The sequence below is a fragment of the Lepidochelys kempii genome, chromosome 4, assembly GCF_965140265.1.
Source record: "Lepidochelys kempii isolate rLepKem1 chromosome 4, rLepKem1.hap2, whole genome shotgun sequence".
NCBI lineage: Eukaryota > Metazoa > Chordata > Testudines > Cheloniidae > Lepidochelys > Lepidochelys kempii.
In genome coordinates this window covers 71650147-71668997 of record NC_133259.1, presented here as the reverse complement: position 1 = coordinate 71668997, position 18851 = coordinate 71650147, and the positions used below count along the sequence as shown (strand labels likewise).

Here is an 18851-nt window from a genome sequence, read left to right as displayed (position 1 = left end):
AAGCATAGACCCAGGTTTGGTTTTAGGATTGTTGTATATTATAACCATTTCCATCACTCTCTCGTTTCTAGTTAAATCTTTTTTGATTCTTTCTTAAACAGACCTACTTTGATTTATCATAAGTCCTGAGTGGTTCACAGAAGCAGTGGTTTAGGGTCAAACTGATTAACAGAGCTACCCTGCACCTTTGGGTGCAGAGGATTTGGAATTTCTGTGAACAGCCAATGTCAGAGGTGGATATCAAGGGAAACAATTCAAGGGGGCTCAGAGACTGGGGTGCACCTAGTGTTAACCTGCAAGGCAAAGTTAGAGCTGGCATAGCCCAGAGGAGAGTGCTTGAAAGACTGATGGTATTAGGGAGCTGACACCCAGCTACAACAAGAAAAAAACAACCTTGTGCTGGATGCAGGGGGTAACAAGATGACACAGTCCTGTGTGCCCTGAGAACCATCATACCTACCCACACCTTAATTATAAAATAAACTAGCAGTCCACCAAAGACTTGGTCAAACAGGTTGCTTGTGATTCATCAAACCTAGGCTCTGGTAGATCGTTGATTGAAGTATGTTCCAGAACTTTGGACCCTCCTTTGAGAACCTACTGCTACCAGCACCAGAGAACTGAATCCCAGAAACAGGGAGCAAAAAGACTGCTGTACATTTTTATTTCTTGTGACAGCACATCAGAAAACGAGGTGCTCTCTTTCAAAATGAAACCATTCATAACAAAATTACTCCTATTGCACATAGACGTGAATAGGCAACCAGTGTGCAACAATGGCATTATGTGCACATACAAGATCTTATTCTCTTCTCATCACAGTATTACTTCTATGTAACTCCAATTACTTCAGTGGCATTCCTGTTGATTTATATCAATGGAAGGGAGACTCAGGCCATAACATCTCACTGCATTAAAAAGAGACAGTTTGGCGCATGCTACATTTGCTGATATTACCAGTGCTCTGTGAGAGCAGCCTCAAATAGAGTGCATTACAATAATCTAGTTTTGAGGCATGGATCACTGTGGTGAACTCCACATCAGAAAAGAAAAGAAATGTTGCAACCTCTGGGCTAGTAGTAGATGAGGAAAACCCACTGACACCTAAAGTCAAAAAACAGCAATAGCACTAAAATGACTCAAAGACTAAAACATGAAATGGCTAAGGTGGTTTAGAAACCTTTATCAGAAGGCAAACTCATGCCTGCCTATAAGCATCAATTCCATTTTATCTACTCTAATCTGACACCCAGCCAGTGTCAAACAGCTGGGAGACAGAAATTACAGTGGCTGGATTTGACGAAACCACAAAAAAGAGCCAAGATGGCCATCGTGGCTGATTTGGGACTAGAATACAGGAGTCTTCACTTCAAGCTTAACAATCTATCCCCAAATTAGTTATTATTAGATGATAACATAAATTATATGTAAACCTCTTTCCATTTAAATTAACTACCCCTCTGAATACCTTAATTAAGGGTTTTAAGGACACCATTGCACTATTCCGCAATACGCGTTTCTGAACTATTGGCTGACAAAGTAGTTGTTTTGCCATTACGTGATTAAATGTTTTGCCAGGAACAAACGCAGTACAATGAAGATGTGGCAGTGCACCTATGATCAAAAATCCAGTTAAAATAATTACCACATTTCTCAGTCAGGTCAATTTCAGACAAACCAACAGAACCCTGCATGACGCAAACTATTTCATGTGAACATTGCATAGGTTTCAATTGCTGGGTCTTGCTGCCTCATCATCAGTGCTGTTCCTGAAACTTCTCCCAGAGGGAATTTTTATGACACAATGAGAGAAATAAGAGAAAAGGGCAACTAGAAAATATGCGAGGACAATGCATTCGTTCACCAAACTATGCTCTCCTACCAATCCAGATGATCCTGGCAGCTTCACTCCCTCCTCCTCCTCCTCCTCCTCCTCCTCCTCCTCCTCCTCCTCCTCCCTCTCTCTCTCTCTCTCTCTCTCTCTCTCTCGCCCTCCACACACACACACACATCCTCCATGCTTTTCCAATCACACTTCACCATCACAGAGAGGAAAAAATCTTTCCAAGAAGTATTTTTTTCCCTGCAGGTATTTTACTCCCTGAGGAGGCTTCCTCTCTTTGAATCCTGTATGGACTAGTTGTTTCCTGCTGGAAAAGAGCTGCTCATTTCTTTCTTGTCTGGGTTGGAGAGAGGTACTTCTAGAAGCCCACCCCCTGGCTCCTGGCTGGATAAGAGAGACTGTCACTCGCAGACAGGAGCCAGGGCAGACAAAGGGTTATTTGTACAGCACCTCCCTTCAGCCCTCCCTCTCCTCATCTCCTTTAGCTCCCACTCTCAACTTGTACATTTAAAAAAATACAGCTGCCAAGAAAGTGAGAGAGAGAGAGAGAGAGCAGCAAAAGAGAAAGGTAGGTCTTGCTCCTGCAATTATCCTCATTTATTTGTTCCCCTCATGCTAGTTACAGGATGCAAAGCTAGATAAATTACAGGTGATGAATGGCATGTGCAGGAGGCACTTTGGGAAGGTTGACGTTCACTGTGAGCAAATGATGCGTTGCAGAACAGATGTGAGGAGATAAAGCCAGTTTAATTTATTCAGCTAAAGACAAAAAAGCAATACTTTTTAACATGTTACTCTTCTTTATGACGTTGGATGTTATCACAGTTCATAGTAAGTTTTCCACTATCGCCCACTATTTTCATGCTTTCACTATTATTGCAAAAACTGGTGGATGTGAAAAGAAGTGTTTTCACAATGAGCTGCTGTCTTTAGGGAAACTAAATGAGTTTTCATGAAAACCCAATTCCTGGAAAGAAGCATGGTAGTGGTGGGTTTTACAAAGAGGTAATTCATCGAATTCATCCTCAGTGGAGTAGCTGCTGTCCTTACCATGCTTCACAATGTACTGACTGTTCAGGCAAAAAAAGTTTGGTTTTTTGATTTTTGTTTTGTTTTTTAATTTTGAGCAATGCTTCTTCAAACTTATTTAATTCTAAAACTCACACGTATGTCATATATCAAGTGATAGCCCAATTCTGCAGATGTTGTTTAATGATTACCTATGGCTGCAAGTCTGAACAGTAAATGTCATCAGCACCTTTTGGAGGTATTTTGGACTAGGGAGGTTTGACAGATGACTGCTAAATGATGTGAAGGGAATTTTGTACTTTGAATGGTGTTGCTAACAGAGTTACTTTTAACTCTTGAACTATACACCCATTGTGAAGATATCTAAATACATTATCTGCATAGTAATAAAACTATTATTGCACTTTGAACTTAATTGATTAGTCTGTTAATATAGAATATACCTCCTGTATGACTGTAAAGGACCATAAGTCAGACAACCAGTTACAATGAAGTATCTTTCATTTTCAAGATGAAGTAGCTAGAGACGCTATAGAATTCTTGACAACTAACTATAAATGTGTTCATTTAAAGTTCAGTACATATATAGCTTACACATTTGTTTCCAAATATGAGGAACTGGTTTAAAGGAAAAGGTATCTAACTACATTTTTAGTTTCATTCACTCACACTTTTCCTTATTTCTATTGCCTATCCATACCACTAGTGCTTATTACTGACAGCAGCTGCTTGCATGGGACTTACAGCACTATTAATATTCTCAAGAAACATAGCTCTGTTTGTCTTGGCCATTGAGGCAGAGAATTTTTTAAAAAAATAAATCTCCCTGTGGATCCAACCATTCCAAAGAATATGTAGTGCCAAGTTGCCTGGCAAAACAAAACTTTAGGAACTTCACTGTTACTGATTCCTTACTCATTTAGCAATCTTCCCCTCAGACTATCTATTTTCCAGTCATACAGAAAACTAAAGCTATTTTTGTGACACAGAAACTATTTCCCCATCTTAACTTCTTTCATCAATGTCATGTCAAATGCCATCAATGGAGTATTTTATCAAAAAGGACCTATGCAAATGTGGGAAGTTTGCTTCAAATACTTTCAGGAGATTTTATCCCTGTTGGAACTTGAAACTGAATAGTCTTGATAGACTGCACCTATTGGAGGTTGGTATGATTGACATTGGTGCCCTTTAATGAGGCAGGAAATAGACATATCACAGAAAGAAAGGTTACTTACTGGTAACTGTTCTTCAACTCATCTGTGTGACATTTGTTCAGCAGATTTCACTGGCTGGATAGGTGTCAACACAATTTTATCTGCACTTGGTGATGGCAGAGTAACTATATTTTGTAAAATGCACCACCACACCCCCTCCCCACATACACACCCACTCCCTACATCCAGCAACTTTTCATCAGCTATGCAACTTTCCACTTTCATGGGTACCTCAACAGTACTAGTTTAGCAGTATAAGGGAAGAGTTCATAGCAGTAGTTGGTGAGTCAGCGGCTATTCCATATACTGTACTGTATAGAAGCTCCGCCAAGCCCCTACCATCTCTTCCCTTACACAATAGAGTGCTGTATCGACAAAGCTATAGCCTCCATGATCTTGGACACTCCCTTTGACAGTCTTCCATCTGAAAATAGATAGCATCTCCTTCAGGACAAACCTTTTGAAGGAAGCGCTCTGATTAAGAGTTTTATGTAAATTAGTATCTGTGAAAATAGAGCATTCAAAGAGGACATGCCTCAGTGCAAAAGAAAAAATGGGTAAATATTTGACTATTAGACATACCAGACAGGTTATAACATACATAAAATGAATTGTCATGCAGTGCTAGTCCCCTCTAGTCCAGTATTCTGTCTACAGTTGATCAGGAGATCATGACCTTTCCTGACTGATACTGAACTTGTCACAGTTATCCATGTCAGACTCCTCTCTAGTGCATTATTGTAATACACTGTTAAGGGATGGCTTTTTAGGCCATGAGCTGATGCAGGACAAAGCTGTGCAGGCCCTTCCACACACTTCTGCTTTGTACTCTGCACAGACAGCCAGTTCAGTTCTGGGTACAATTCAAGATGTAGTTATCTTTGAAATTTTACAAGATCTGGGACCGATTTACCTGAGACCACTTGCCATGTGTCCTGTGGCAGTTGAGAGCCAGTAAGGCGTTCTTGATACTCATACCTAGAAGTGCAAGCCAACATTCCAGGATCAGCAACAGGGTATTTTCAGTTGAGGTCCCTGCCCTTTAGAACCTGCTGTCTTTAGCAGTCTAGAGACAAAGTTTAGGACACAGCATAAGGATTTCTTTAAAAAGTTAGTCATACTGATCTACAAAATGAATTATTTTTGAGTTGCATGCTGTCATCAGGGCCTAATTTTCACTCAGGATTTGGTCTAACTACTCTTTCTGTACGAGCAATTTTGCACAACCACAACATATAGCAGACTTATCTATCTGACTTACGGACACAAATAGTTCAATACTTAAAGATCTACTATTTGTGCCTGCAATTTATAACAGATACAAAATATGGTACAACTATTTACATTGGGACTGGAAAAACAGAGGCCAATTCTCAAAATCAGGTCCCATATTTTTTTAAGTGTAGTATCATGCAATATCATCACCTTTAACACTTTTTTTCTTCTATGAAACGCTTACATTATATATTAAATTAAAAAATACTTGTACTACTTTGAGACTGCCCTTCTTGCTAACCAGGGTAGAATGTGTCCACATCCATCCTCCTTAGACTATAAACTCATTTAAGCAGGATTCACTTATGTACTGTTTAGTGCTGGGGAAACTGATTTAGAATAAAAACTATCCTACAAACATACATCTTACTGGAGTCCAAAATCCAACATTAGGCAAAGTTGGGTTGATGTTTACCTTATTTGAAGGAAAGAGGAATTTATTATTATTTGGCACATTGGCTAGAACTAGTGAAAATAATGCAATCTTTTAAATATTAGACATGGTCCCTGAGGTCTAAAGAACACATTTTATAAATTAAAAGAATAATTAAGTGCGCTACTCATCAAGATAAATGTGCATGCAAAATTTCATGTAAACCAGAAAAATAGTTTATTGAATTTCACATCTGTAACAAAAAGATAAATAAGCATTTGCTTTTATTTTAACTATGCATACTGTGACAAAGCTCTGTCCTTGTCTCCATGGGTCCCACGCTTCCTGGTAGATTTCGCTAGCCTGAGAGGCTCACTGTGACCCTCCACGTAGCCCTTCTCTCTCTAGAGACAAGGATCACAGCCTGCTGAACCATTTCCATCATAAGCCAGCAAGGAAGGTGAGGAGTAGCTACTCTCCCTTGCACAGTCTCTGTTGTCTCCCAGTCTCAGTGATTAATTCGGGGGAGTGACGGGGGGAGCCCAGGCCCGCTCTCTACTCCGGATTCCAGCCCAGGGACCCTAATAGTATCAGCTATGGCAGCTGACCTTTTGGAAATAGGACACATACAATTCCCTGGGCCACTTCCCCACAGCAGCCCCCACTTCCTCAATATCTACTTCACCCTTACTTCAGGGCCTCCTTCCTTGTGCCTGATATTGTTTGTACTGCTCAGTTTCTCCAACAGTGCAGCTTCATCCTACAGCTCCTGACACATGCACCCACCTGACTAACTGGGAGGCTTTTAACTAGTTTCAGCCAGCCCCTGATTGGCTTCAGGTGTCCCAATCAACCTAGCTATCTTCCCTGCCTGAAAAGATCTTAATTGGTCCCAGGTGTCTTAATTGACCTGGAGCAGCTACCATTTGCTTATCCTGGCACCAGGGATTTGTTTAGCCTGTGGCTAATATATCTGTCTCCCACTACTTTACTATAGCCATCTGGCCTTTCCCGGTCACAGTACTCATGACAAAACATAAAACTTTTAAACCAACTTTTTTTGTACATAATGTTAGCATAAGCATGTAAGTTTGTGTAAAAGATCAGAATAATGAGGTGCTGTCATAAACATACAGTTAAGGGTAGCATAAAATCCCTCCTTTACCTGTAAAAGGTTAAGAAGCTCAGATAACCTGGTTGGCACCTGACCAAAAGGACCAATAAAGGGAGAAGATACTTTCAAATCTGTGGGGGAAGGTTTTTGTTTTGGGCTTGTGTGTTCTCTCTGGAGACAAAGAGAGAGACCAAGCAAGTAATCTAGCTCCTACTGAATGATACATCTAAATTTACAGAATAGTACATAATAGCAAGGAAATGTGTTAGAGTATCTTTTGTTTTAGCTTGTGAATTTTCCCTGTGCTAAGAGGGAGGTTTATTCCTGTTTTTTGTAACTTTAGAGGGGAATCCTCTGTGTTTTGAATCTGATTACCCTGTAAAATTACCTTCTATCCTGACTTTGCAGAGGTGCTGTTTTTATAATAAAGTTCTGTTTTTAAGAACCTGATTGATTGGTTTTTAGTGTCCTAAAAACCCAAGGGGCTGATCTGTGCTTACCTTGTTAACCTATCTGGTTGGTATATTATTCTTAAGCCTCCCCAGGAAAGGGAGTGAAAGGGCTTGGGGGGATATTTTAGGGAAACAGGAACTCCAAGTGGTCCTTTTCCTGAATCTTTGTCTAACTCACTTGGTGGTGGCAGCAGTACCCATCCAAAGACAAAGAAGGATTTGTACCTTGGGGAAGTTTTAACCTAAGCTGGTAGAAATAAGCTTGGGGGGTCTTTCATGTGGGTCCCCACATTTGTATCCCAGAGCTCAGAGTGGGGAGGGAACCCTGACAGGTGCCCATGATTAGTATTAAACTAATAACACCAGTTTTAACCCTATAATGTTAATGTTTTTTCTAAATGGGCTCATGTCTCCAGAAACTGATTTTCTTAGGCAGTTATATCGCTGATGTTTTGTGCAGATAATTTGTCAAAATGGGTGAAGGATTAGCAGGGTGGAAATATCAATGTAACTGTCTATGAAAATTAATTGAATCAGGAATGTGGTAAAGTAGTATGTGTGTCCGATAATGTTTTGTGTTTTAACATGTGGTCCTTCTCTGAAAAGTGACTGTAAAAAATAGCATGGCACAGTTACATGTCTAAGTGATTTCCATATCAAATATGCTTAGTTTACAAAAGACTTCCCCTTTTCCCCCTGCTATCAATCCTGCAACCTCGACCTGAGATCTGAGAGTCAAACGGGTTCTTTCCTTGATCGTCATCATCATACATTATAAATATTCTAGAGGTCAAATTGTACCCCCATTTGTCCCACAGTCTTCAGGTTTTGCATTCAATTCTCCAGCTACACAAGAGAGCCTAGAATCCAGCTCATAGTCTCTTAGCTGAGTTGGGTTTATAGTGTTAAGACCAAAAAGAAACAAAATCCTATTTGACTGTAGAGTAGGTATAAGTAGGAATACATACAAGAATCAAATCTGTTGAGTGAAAAGGTGCAATATTTGTCTGGGTCAGTTATCAGAGTAGAGCCACTCTTTAAATCTAGAGAGGGACTGGAATCTTCATATCAAGCTAAAAGAAATGTAAACAAACATTGTCTCTCCACACTTCAATATTTTGCTGCTGAAAACCAGGCTGAGCCACAGCTCAGATCCTGGCCTAATTTACAAATGAATGCAAGTTGGATATTCTTCTCCAACTCCCGCTGTGTGACACGTTCAGTAGTCTCTGTTCCATGGAACTGCTGGATTAGAATAGCAGGCAGTGTTGGAAGTCAGAACACAGGTGCACTGTTAGTGCTGTGAAGAGCCTGAACTCCCTCTGCTATGCTTGGCCCTTCACTTTCTTGAAAAGTAAAACCAGTCCTGTCCAGAAGTCTGCAGTTGGACTAAGTCAACAAAATTTCCCCTTCCCGTTCTGCACTTAGGACAGAAGAATCCCATGCACTGCTACAGGCTGTGGACTGACTGGCTAAGTGGCAGTTCAGCAGAAAAGGACCTGGGGATTACAGTGGATGAGAAACTGGATATGAGTCAACAGTGTGCCCTTTTTGCCAAGAAGACTAACGGCATATTCGGCTGCATTAGTAGGATCATTGACAGCAGATCGAGGGAAGTGATTATCTGGAGTATTGTGTCTGGTTTTGGGACCCCTACTGCAGAAAGGATGTGGACAAATTGGAGAGAGTCCAACAGAGGACAATGAAAATGGTTAGGGGGCTGAGGCACATGATTTATGAGAGGGGCTAAGGGAACTGGGCTTATTTAGTCTGCAGAAGAGAAGAGTGAGGGGGGATTTGATACCAGCCTTCAACTACCTAAAGGGGTTTCCAAAGAGGATGGAGCTAAGCTGTTCTCAGTAGTGGCAGATGACAGAACAAGGAGCAATGGTCAGACCCTCTCAGAAGTCCAGAGCAGCCTTGGCCACTTCCAACTTTTGGGGCCCCTAGCCATAATAAAAATAAAAAATGACAAATGAAAACAAAATAAGACACCAAAAAAAGAGTGAGACATAATTTGAATATTTTTTTATTTAACAAATGCTTTTCTAGCCTTTTTCTGTGAAAATGCACTAATTATTGAGGAAAAATCTAGCAATCTGTGCAACGTCACAGTTGATATTAAGCATGGCGAACCCATTCAAACACTCTTGTCCCATAGTTGAACCATGATAGTTCTTTACCTGTTTCAACACATTAAAGGTGCATTCACCAGGCAAACTTACAAAAATGACAAAACTACGCAGTGCAATTGTGATAATAGGAAACACCCCATAGAGTCCAAGTTCAAGTATTTCTTGAAGCAATTCCCTTGGCTTGCAATCCAATTTAAAGTTCATGGAATATATTCGTCTGAGGAAGATGACCTCATCACTGAGATCTTTTGAGATTTCTTTGTTGTACTGTTGCTGAAATTGTTCAGCTGGAGAAAGTAGATCTTCATTACTCAGTCTGTTGAACTGCCAAAGAATCCCCAAAAGGGTACAAATTAGTCACTGTGACTCAAATCGACGTGTAAGACCTGATTGAATAGAGTCAATGATGACAAGGAAGACATTGACCCTATAATGCTGCTCGGCATCGGATTCAGTAGGTAAGTTGCATTTGGTGGAGAACTCAGATGAAATGCCAATATTCTGTGCTACTAATATGGACTCAGGATTGTATCCCATTGTTCATTAATCTGTTGAATGTCATTGATAAGACTTTCAATGTTATCCCTCTCAACATCAAGTATAGCATTGCGTGCTTCAATTACCAGATTAGTTTGGTGGATCATTGTAAGTAGCTTCGTCCACAAAGATGACATCAAAATGCATTCAAATTTGGACATGTGCTTCTGAATAGACTGAAGTTCAGTTCGAGCCTGTGCAGTGAGATTCACACAAATGGTGAATGGTACACAAATGCCGAAAAGACACAAAACAAAGGAATACTATTTAACACAAAATGAAACAGTCAGACATGCAATTATCCTTATCACTGAATCAAAACTAAAGCATGCAAGGTATAATATAACAGGCTGAGCTGAAGACAAAGGGATGACATACATATAATAAACACAGACATGGATACAGACAGAGGGATAATGTCCAAAAACTTCAAACGTGTGTCCTCATGAAACTCACTGTACAAGATTGTCCTCACAAATGTTCACCTTGAATCTGGGCCTATAGACTACGAAAGCCTATGATGACGTCCAAGCTAAGGCTCAACCAACCAACCAGTCTCCTCTTTTAGATACCGTATGAAGATAATAATGAGGCGTTCTCACACATAAATAATTCCTTAGTCAACTTGACATAAAACTATAAAGACACTAAAATGTAACAATTCTCTACCTTTCAACACACACTTGATCCAGCAACAGCCACTAGTAGTGGTTTGTTTATATAATCAGCTGATCTGAGAGGACACGTTCATCATGGTCTAATCTTGTGCCATCAGAACTGATATATCTGTACTAATATTTATGAACATTTTTAACTCTTTAGTATGACAAAAATCTATATCAGTTAACAAAAAAATTATATCTATTACCAAATCACATCTCTTTCTTGCTTAAATTTGCAGTTTTAAGCTGAGAGAGTGTCATATTTTGGTCCGATAGGGATGTGCATAAAAACATGTTGTGAAACTTATCAAATGCAAAAAAAATAACAAGTGTCTAAATTTGAGACCCCTTTTGAGCTTGAGGCTGTCATAAATATAAAGGGAAGGGTAAACCCCTTTGAAATCCCTCCTGGCCAGGGGAAAGCTCCTCTCACCTGTAAAGGGTTAAGAAGCTAAAGGTAACCTCGCTGGCACCTGACCAAAATGACCAATGAGGAGACAAGATACTTTCAAAAGCTGGGAGGAGGGAGAGAAACAAAGGGTCTGTGTGTCTGTCTATATGCTGGGTTTCTGCCGGGGATAGACCAGGAATGGAGTCTTAGAACTTTTAGTAAGTAATCTAGCTAGGTATGTGTTAGATTATGATTTCTTTAAATGGCTGAGAAAAGAATTGTGCTGAATAGAATAACTATTTCTGTCTGTGTGTCTTTTTTGTAACTTAAGGTTTTGCCTAGAGGGGTTCTCTATGTTTTTGAATCTAATTACCCTGTAAGATATCTACCATCCTGATTTTACAGGGGGGATTTCTTCATTTCTATTTACTTCTATTTTTATTAAAAATCTTCTTGTAAGAAACTGAATGCTTTTTCATTGTTCTCAGATCCAAGGGTTTGGGTCTGTGGTCACCTATGCAAATTGGTGAGGCTTTTTATCCAACATTTCCCAGGAAAGGGGGGGTGCAAGTGTTGGGAGGATTGTTCATTGTTCTTAAGATCCAAGGGTCTGTAGTCACCTAGGCAAATTGGTGAGGCTTTTTACCAAACCTTGTCCAGGAAGTGGGGTGCAAGGTTTTGGGAAGTATTTTGGGGGGAAGGACGCGTCCAAACAGCTCTTCCCCAGTAACCAGTATTAGTTTGGTGGTGGTAGCGGCCAGTCCAAGGACAACGGGTGGAATATTTTGTACCTTGGGGAAATTTTGACCTAAGCTGGTAAAGATAAGTTTAGGAGGTTTTTCATGCAGGTCCCCACATCTGTACCCTAGAGTTCAGAGTGGGGGAGGAACCTTGACAGAGGCCCAGGCCAAATGGCCCTCCTGGCCCCTCCTCTGATTGACCCTGGCAATGGTCTCAAGTTGCAGTGGGAGAAGAGGGTGGTGAAGCACTGGAAAGGGTTACCTAGGGAGCTGGTGGAATCTCCATCCTTAGAGGTTTTTAAGGCCCAGCTTGATAGAGCCCTGGGTGGGGTTGGGGTTGGTCCTGCTTTGAGCAAGGGGTTGGAGTTCTGAGGCCTCTTCCAACCCCCATATTCTATGATTATAATACATTTAGTAGGTCATGCTAGCATGTAGTTTCTACCACATTTGGGAGAAATAGATAGAATAAGGATGAAACGACTTCAGTAGAGTCATTATACTTTTGTAATGATTTAAAAGAGCCAAAAAAACATCCAGAAACTGGGGAAATGTACCTGAACATTTCCACACTGCTTTGTTAATGTTATTATGCTCCAAAGATATACAACTACATGAAAGTAGACATTCATACCAGTGAGCTGGTCAAATCCTCTCAAAGCAATTTCCTGAAGGAGAAAAGCAAAAGAAACTGCCAGCAACAAAAGGCTCCATTCATGAAAATAAGAATAGGGTGCAGAGAGGGCTGTGAAATTAAACTCCACAACAGTGAAATAGCAATACCTTCTATCTCCTGGGAAATAATCCTCTCCAGCACACAGGTCCAACTCCCAAAAATCCTCAGGATAAACTGGATTCAAGCTAGAGAAATGAATTAAGCAATCTGCACAAAAACTGATCTATTCAGCATCAATACATGTCTAATGTGCCTCTTTTCTCATTAGCACTCCTGTCAAAAGCAAGCTTTGGAATGATGAAAATGAAGATTCTATCAGCTCTTGTTTTGCTGAGCATGCTGCTTGGTACTAACATGATGCCTTTCAGTCGACTTTCTTGTTACAAGAAAGTGCTAAAAGATCGCAACTGTCACAGCATCCCAGAGGGTGTGGCCAGTCTTCGACGCATTGATGGAAATCTTCAAGACCACTTTTGGGAAGGGCAAAGCTGTGAGATGATCTGTTACTGCAATTTTAGTGAATTACTCTGCTGCCCAAAGTAAGGCAACTTTCTGTTACATACAATTTTACATGTTTATATGGATTTAACAAGCGTTCATTATAGTATGGACTACTACTTAACGAATCAGCTTCCATTTCAAAGAAATTAAACATTTTATCAAGCTTAGAAGTTAGACCAAGACTCAGCCATTTTCTTTTATCACTTCATTTGCTTTTTTAAAGTAAAGGGGAAGATTGACATTGTGTTTGCTTAAAGTATTAAATCACACATCCCACTACGGACCTGATGTAACATGATTTACTTCAGTGAGTTTATACTAGGCTGAATTTTGCCCCTTGTTCTTTACTTACTTGACCCAGGTCATATAAAAATTGGGGTCTTTGGACTAATCCCTTGATTTTCAGCCAATAATTTCAACACCCATTAGTGAAAACCAGTTTTTCAAAAGAGATGAGAAAGCCCTGAGGTTCTTGCTGCATGGCAAAATATGTCATTGCCTCTGTATATTAGTGGGTATAGATATTTCATCTAGATAAGCTGAACTGCAAGAGAGACATTTACAATAAAAAGTCTGCAGAAAAGTGAATGGGGAAAAAAGATTAATTGAAAAGGATTCAGGGGTCACCTTAAAACCCCAACACTTCTCCCACCTCTACTTGTAGTGTTATAGACAATGTTGAACATTAACAATGAAGGATAGTGACAAATACTCTCAATGTTCGTTAGCAAAGCATGTTGGAAAAACTGTAGTGGAACAACTCAGTCAAAAGCTAAATGATTTGTGAAATCATGTCAATTTCACCAAAATTATATTTCAGGGAAAAATTCTGACAAATGTCCAAACATTTTTGGAATGAAACATTTTATTTGTTTGTTTGTTTTTTTAGTTACTTCATTTCAAAATCTTTGTTTTTTATACTATATAATAAAAATTTTAAAAAATGGAAACAATTTTTCGCCTGAATTTGCTTTGGGAGAATGTCACCATTTTCAGATTTCTCCCCCAATTCTGAATGAAGCCAAATTTCAAAATCATAGAATTTCCATCCTTCACTCAGCTCTATTCATTAGGTTTATAATGGCATATTTTTCCCTATACTACTAGTATCCAATTTCATTCCTTTGTAAGAGTACTTCCTAACAAATATTTAATTATTTCATTCAACGTTAAAGGCCATACCCTTTTCTCCACGTGCTCTAGGACAGTGGTTCTCAAACTTTTGTACTGGTGACCCCTTTCACACAGCAAGCCTCTGAGTGCAACCCCCCCCTTATAAATTAAAAACATGTTTTTATATATTTTACACCATTATAAATGCTGGATGCAAAGCGGGTTTTGGGGTGGAGGCTGACAGCTTCTGACCCCCATGTAATAACCTCACAACCCCCTGAGGGGTCCTGACCCCCAGTTTGAGAACCCGTGCTCTAGGATAACTAAAACCTACAAAGAATAAAATCATATTAGGCTGGCCTTACTATGCCACAGTAACCTGGATGATCCCTGCACTGATCACCTGTATTTCTCAACTCACCCTCTCCTGAAATGTCCTAAAGAGGAGCTTTTCAGCATGCCTGAAGGGTTAATAAATCAGGCTATGTGGGAATGAATTCCAAAGTCACTCTGCCAGCAACCTACTTCCTTTTAAAGTAGGGGGCATGGTTTAACAGCAACTTTCATAAATAAATAAGAGCAACTTTTCATATTTTCCATTCTCTCCAAAATCACTGCAGGTACCTAGATAAGGCACAGTATTTGCTTGCTAACTCACCATAAGTCTTCAAAATCTTACATAAAGAAAGAAAAGGAGTACTAGTGGCACCTTAGAGACTAACCAATTTATCTGAGCATAAGCTTTCGTGAGCTTTCGTGAGCTACAGCTCGCTTCATCGGATGCTGTAGCTCACGAAAGCTTATGCTCAAATAAATTGGTTAGTCTCTAAGGTGCCACTAGTACTCCTTTTCTTTTTGCAAATACAGACTAACACGGCTGCTACTCTGAAACCTTAGATAAAGAAAGCTTTTACTAGACTACAATACAAAAGATACCACAAAAGACCCCACCTTGGAGCTCAGTACAAGCCTCATTTAACTGTATATGTGCACATTTCCTATGCATCTTTTTTAGAATTTATCTCACTAAAACTGAAATTATGCCACTGGGGTGAAATCCTAGCCCCACTGTGGTGCCTGGGAGTTTTGCCATTGACTTTAGTGGAGCTAGGATTTCCACCCATCAGCAGTTTAGTTTCTACTGACACTGAAGCCTGTGCACTTCTTCAGGTTTGTATTTTTATTTTTTTAAAAACATACACAAAAACAGCAAAGCAGTTGTAGATGGGTTTCATTTTAGAACTTATGATAAGGTTATCATAAATTACAACTGAAATACCTGATAATTTCTTTCAGAGGTATTTTCTTTGGACCAAAGATCTCTTTCGTGATCCCTTGCAACAGTCAATGATGAGCATCATGTGTCCCAGTGAGAAGACACACAGAGGACGTCACAACAGGAGATTAACGATGTTGTCACAGAAAATCTATTCCTTTCTACAGCACTAGAGTGCAGAGCCTTAATGTACCAAGTAGTATATGTTTCCCTGTCTATAAATAGAAGAAACCATGTTTTGAAGATTTAATGGTAAAGCTCTCCTTTCCAACTTAGTAACAACATTTGTTTTCATTAGAAGGATTTAAGAAGAGGGGTGCAGTAGAACCTCTTTAATTCACTGTGCTGATCTGCCAACCCAGACAGTCTCATAAAAGATCTGGTGGTGTCATTCCATCTCTCACAGATTAAGGGTCAAATTCTCAGCTGCTATAAGGCAGTATAGCACCTCACTACACTATTTTACACCCATTGAGGCCTTTAGTCGCAGTTCACTGTACTGAAGTTTCATATCAATAAGTCTTCATTACTTTCACAAAAAGTAACTGAAATCAGTGGGAGCTACTCTATGTTCAGCACTTTTGAAAATCTGGTCACTTATTTAGGTGCCTAAATAAGGTTTGAGGACCCTAACTTTTTACATCTATTTTTGAAAATCTTGGTCTAAAAAGCTTGTTAATCCTTTTGAGGTCAATAGCAAGACTCCCATTAGCTTTCATGGAAACACAACTGGACTCTAAATTCACAAAATACAGTTATCCATAATGGGCCCTTATTTAAACTCATCTTTGCACTTTTTGTGTTTAGTACACAGCTGCTATAATGTATATATTCAATAAAACAGCTTCTGTTGATGAGCCTGATCCAAAAATCTTTGGAAGGCAATGGGCCCTGAATCAGGTCTCATTTGAACTATAGCACATCGCAGTAGTATCTTAAAATGCTAGTTCCCTATCTTTAATATAGGCCTTTAGGAAAAGACAGGTATGTAATTAGACACAGAGACTAGCCTTCTAAGCATGTACACCTATGCTAGTTTAATGAAAGCTGTTTGCGATAAGTATTAAACATTTCTTTTCATTAACATATGGTAATTCCTAGAGCTACCAAGTTAATCATATGGAAAAGTGTGAAAATATCTAGTGCAAAATATAAAACTTTAATATAGTTCTCTTGTGCTATTCTTTTTCAATGACACTTTCTGCAGTAGTCATTTTATGAAAATTACATAGGCAATAGCGAATTTTTTAATGCTAATAGACAACCATACTTCACTTACATGACAACTTTGTATCAAATACAAAATATGTTCAGAAACTTTGCCATCTATAATGGTTGGATGATTGTATTCTTGTATGTTGGTAATCTTGTACCTAGTGGGTCAGTGTTTGCTGGACTATATGCAAATGATAATAAATGTGTATTCAATTAATCAATTATGCATATTAAGTGACTTGCACCAAATAGTTGTACAATGACCAGCTGCAGGACAGATGCAATTTTTTTTTAGAAAGTCTCAGTTTACCTGTCCCTCATTCACTGGTTTTCCCAGCGCCTGATCAAACTATGCAAAAAAGAGAAGCCCTGAGTAGAGTTCAGAGACAACAAACTGTTAAGAATCTCAGCAGATGCAAATAAGACCTGCTGAAACCTAGGGATGGCTGAAAAGCTTGAAGCCCTGTCCTGCCATCTATCAGCAAGGTGTGGAGAGACAAGATCTCTCCTTTCTCTTCCAGGTTCTACCTGAATTACACTATGCTTGCCTCTGCTGCTCACAACTTTCCAAAGCAGTAGCAGCAAAACTGACAATTGTCACTGTCACATCTTCATACAGCATTCTGAATGTGGCAGTAAAATTTACCACTTCTGTAAAATTCACCAAATTCCTTCTTCTACTGCTGGTTGGGGAAGGCTCTGCAAGCTGCAGATTCAAAAAGACAGCACCACATTCTCTCTCATGCAGGAGGTTATAATTGCCACAGTATTAAGAGCCAGAAACAATGTTTTATTTTTTAAGAACAAAAGCTTAAGCCTGGAAGTTTAGCTTCTGTCAAAACTTAGGCTTTTGGCTCCCTCTTGCACCAAGGAAAGTTTCCACTCACCCCTGTCAAGTACCAAAGAAGATATTTCAAACCTTGTCGTGTGTAACATGATTAAGATGCAATAGAACAGGGTGTCTCAGACTTTTGTAGTGGTGACCCCTTTCACATAGCAAGCCTCGGAGTGCGACCCCCTATACATTAAAACTATTTTTTAAAATATATTTAACACCTTTATAAATGCTGGAGGCAAAGCGGGGTTTGGGGTGGAGGCTGACAACTCACAACCCCCCATGTAATAACCTTGCAACCCCTTGATCCCCAGTTTGAGAACCCCTGCAATAGAAGCTTAAATACATCCACATTTTGGGCATCCTACTTACTATCTTACTGAATTTAACTTACTCTATTTCCATCAGTAGGATGGTGCCACTTAACGTAATACTTCGTTTTCAAAGCACTTTACAAACATTACAATGCAATCAATGCACACATTAGAAGAGAAGGTCCACGATTGAATTCAGGCAAATAGCTATGTCTGGTTGTACAGTGCTGGCTGAAGTTTGATCAAGAGAGTGTGAAAATGTATGGGACATTGCAAATGCAAAAGAAATTCCGTCACTGATAATTACTGGGAAAACAGGTAGTTTGAGCATGGGGATTATTTCCATCAATGAAGGGCTACAGGTAAGGAGAAACCAAAGAACCACACAGCAATAAAAGCAAGTTTTAGAGGACAGCGAGAACCTGATAAACCACCACATCTAGCGGCATGTGGGACAGGGTAAACAACGATAATATTACTTTCACACATTTTTCTTAAAGTGAAGGTAGCTCATCATTGAAGTAATGTTCAGAGTTTTATATCAATCATGCCTCACTGAACATAGAGAGATGCTGCCTTCTTAGTTTTAAGATGCCATCTCACTTGTTTCTCCTCACAGCTCAGAAAACAAAGCAGAAAATTGCACATCATCCAGAATTTCATTGTTCTGGTAAGGGTTCAGTGGAACTACAGGAGGTTTTGTGTTGTATCATAGCTGTCACACTGCATGTTGTAAACTTTACTAAAATATATACATTTAGATGCAAGTGCTATAGGTAAAGGTAAAAATTCTTTAAATTAATGATCTGTATGCATTTTCCAGCTGTGAGTTAATGCAGACTTCACCTGAACAAAACACAGCATGTTTATTAAACAATATTGAAACAGAGCATGAGTTCCGCAGCCGTCCTTTCTCCAATGCAATTTCCAGGTAGCAGCATATGTAGATCAATAGAGAATCATTGTTCAAAGCAACAGAAGTTTTCCATAATAAATGGTGATAGTCTTTCCATCTTCATGTGGATATCTGAGCACTAAATAGCTACCATCTTTTTTATAGTAGCATGATGGTCCTGAGGCTTAGCAGTGCATATCCCAGAAGTGAGGAAACTAGAGATCTCAAAAAAACTCTGTTAAGATCTTTGCATACCAGAAT

The 18851-nt window shown here is 39.4% G+C and overlaps 1 protein-coding gene across 1 annotated transcript; it reads left to right on the top strand.

The window, feature by feature from the left end:
• Positions 1 to 2240: 2240 nt before the first annotated feature.
• Positions 2241 to 16763, top strand: SCRG1 (stimulator of chondrogenesis 1). The gene is made up of 3 exons (XM_073341650.1): positions 2241 to 2411; positions 12710 to 12980; positions 15352 to 16763. Exons 2-3 carry the CDS (start codon positions 12736 to 12738, stop codon positions 15404 to 15406), a joined length of 300 nt encoding a protein of 99 aa, XP_073197751.1. The 5' UTR covers positions 2241 to 2411; positions 12710 to 12735; the 3' UTR covers positions 15407 to 16763.
• Positions 16764 to 18851: the final 2088 nt, after the last annotated feature.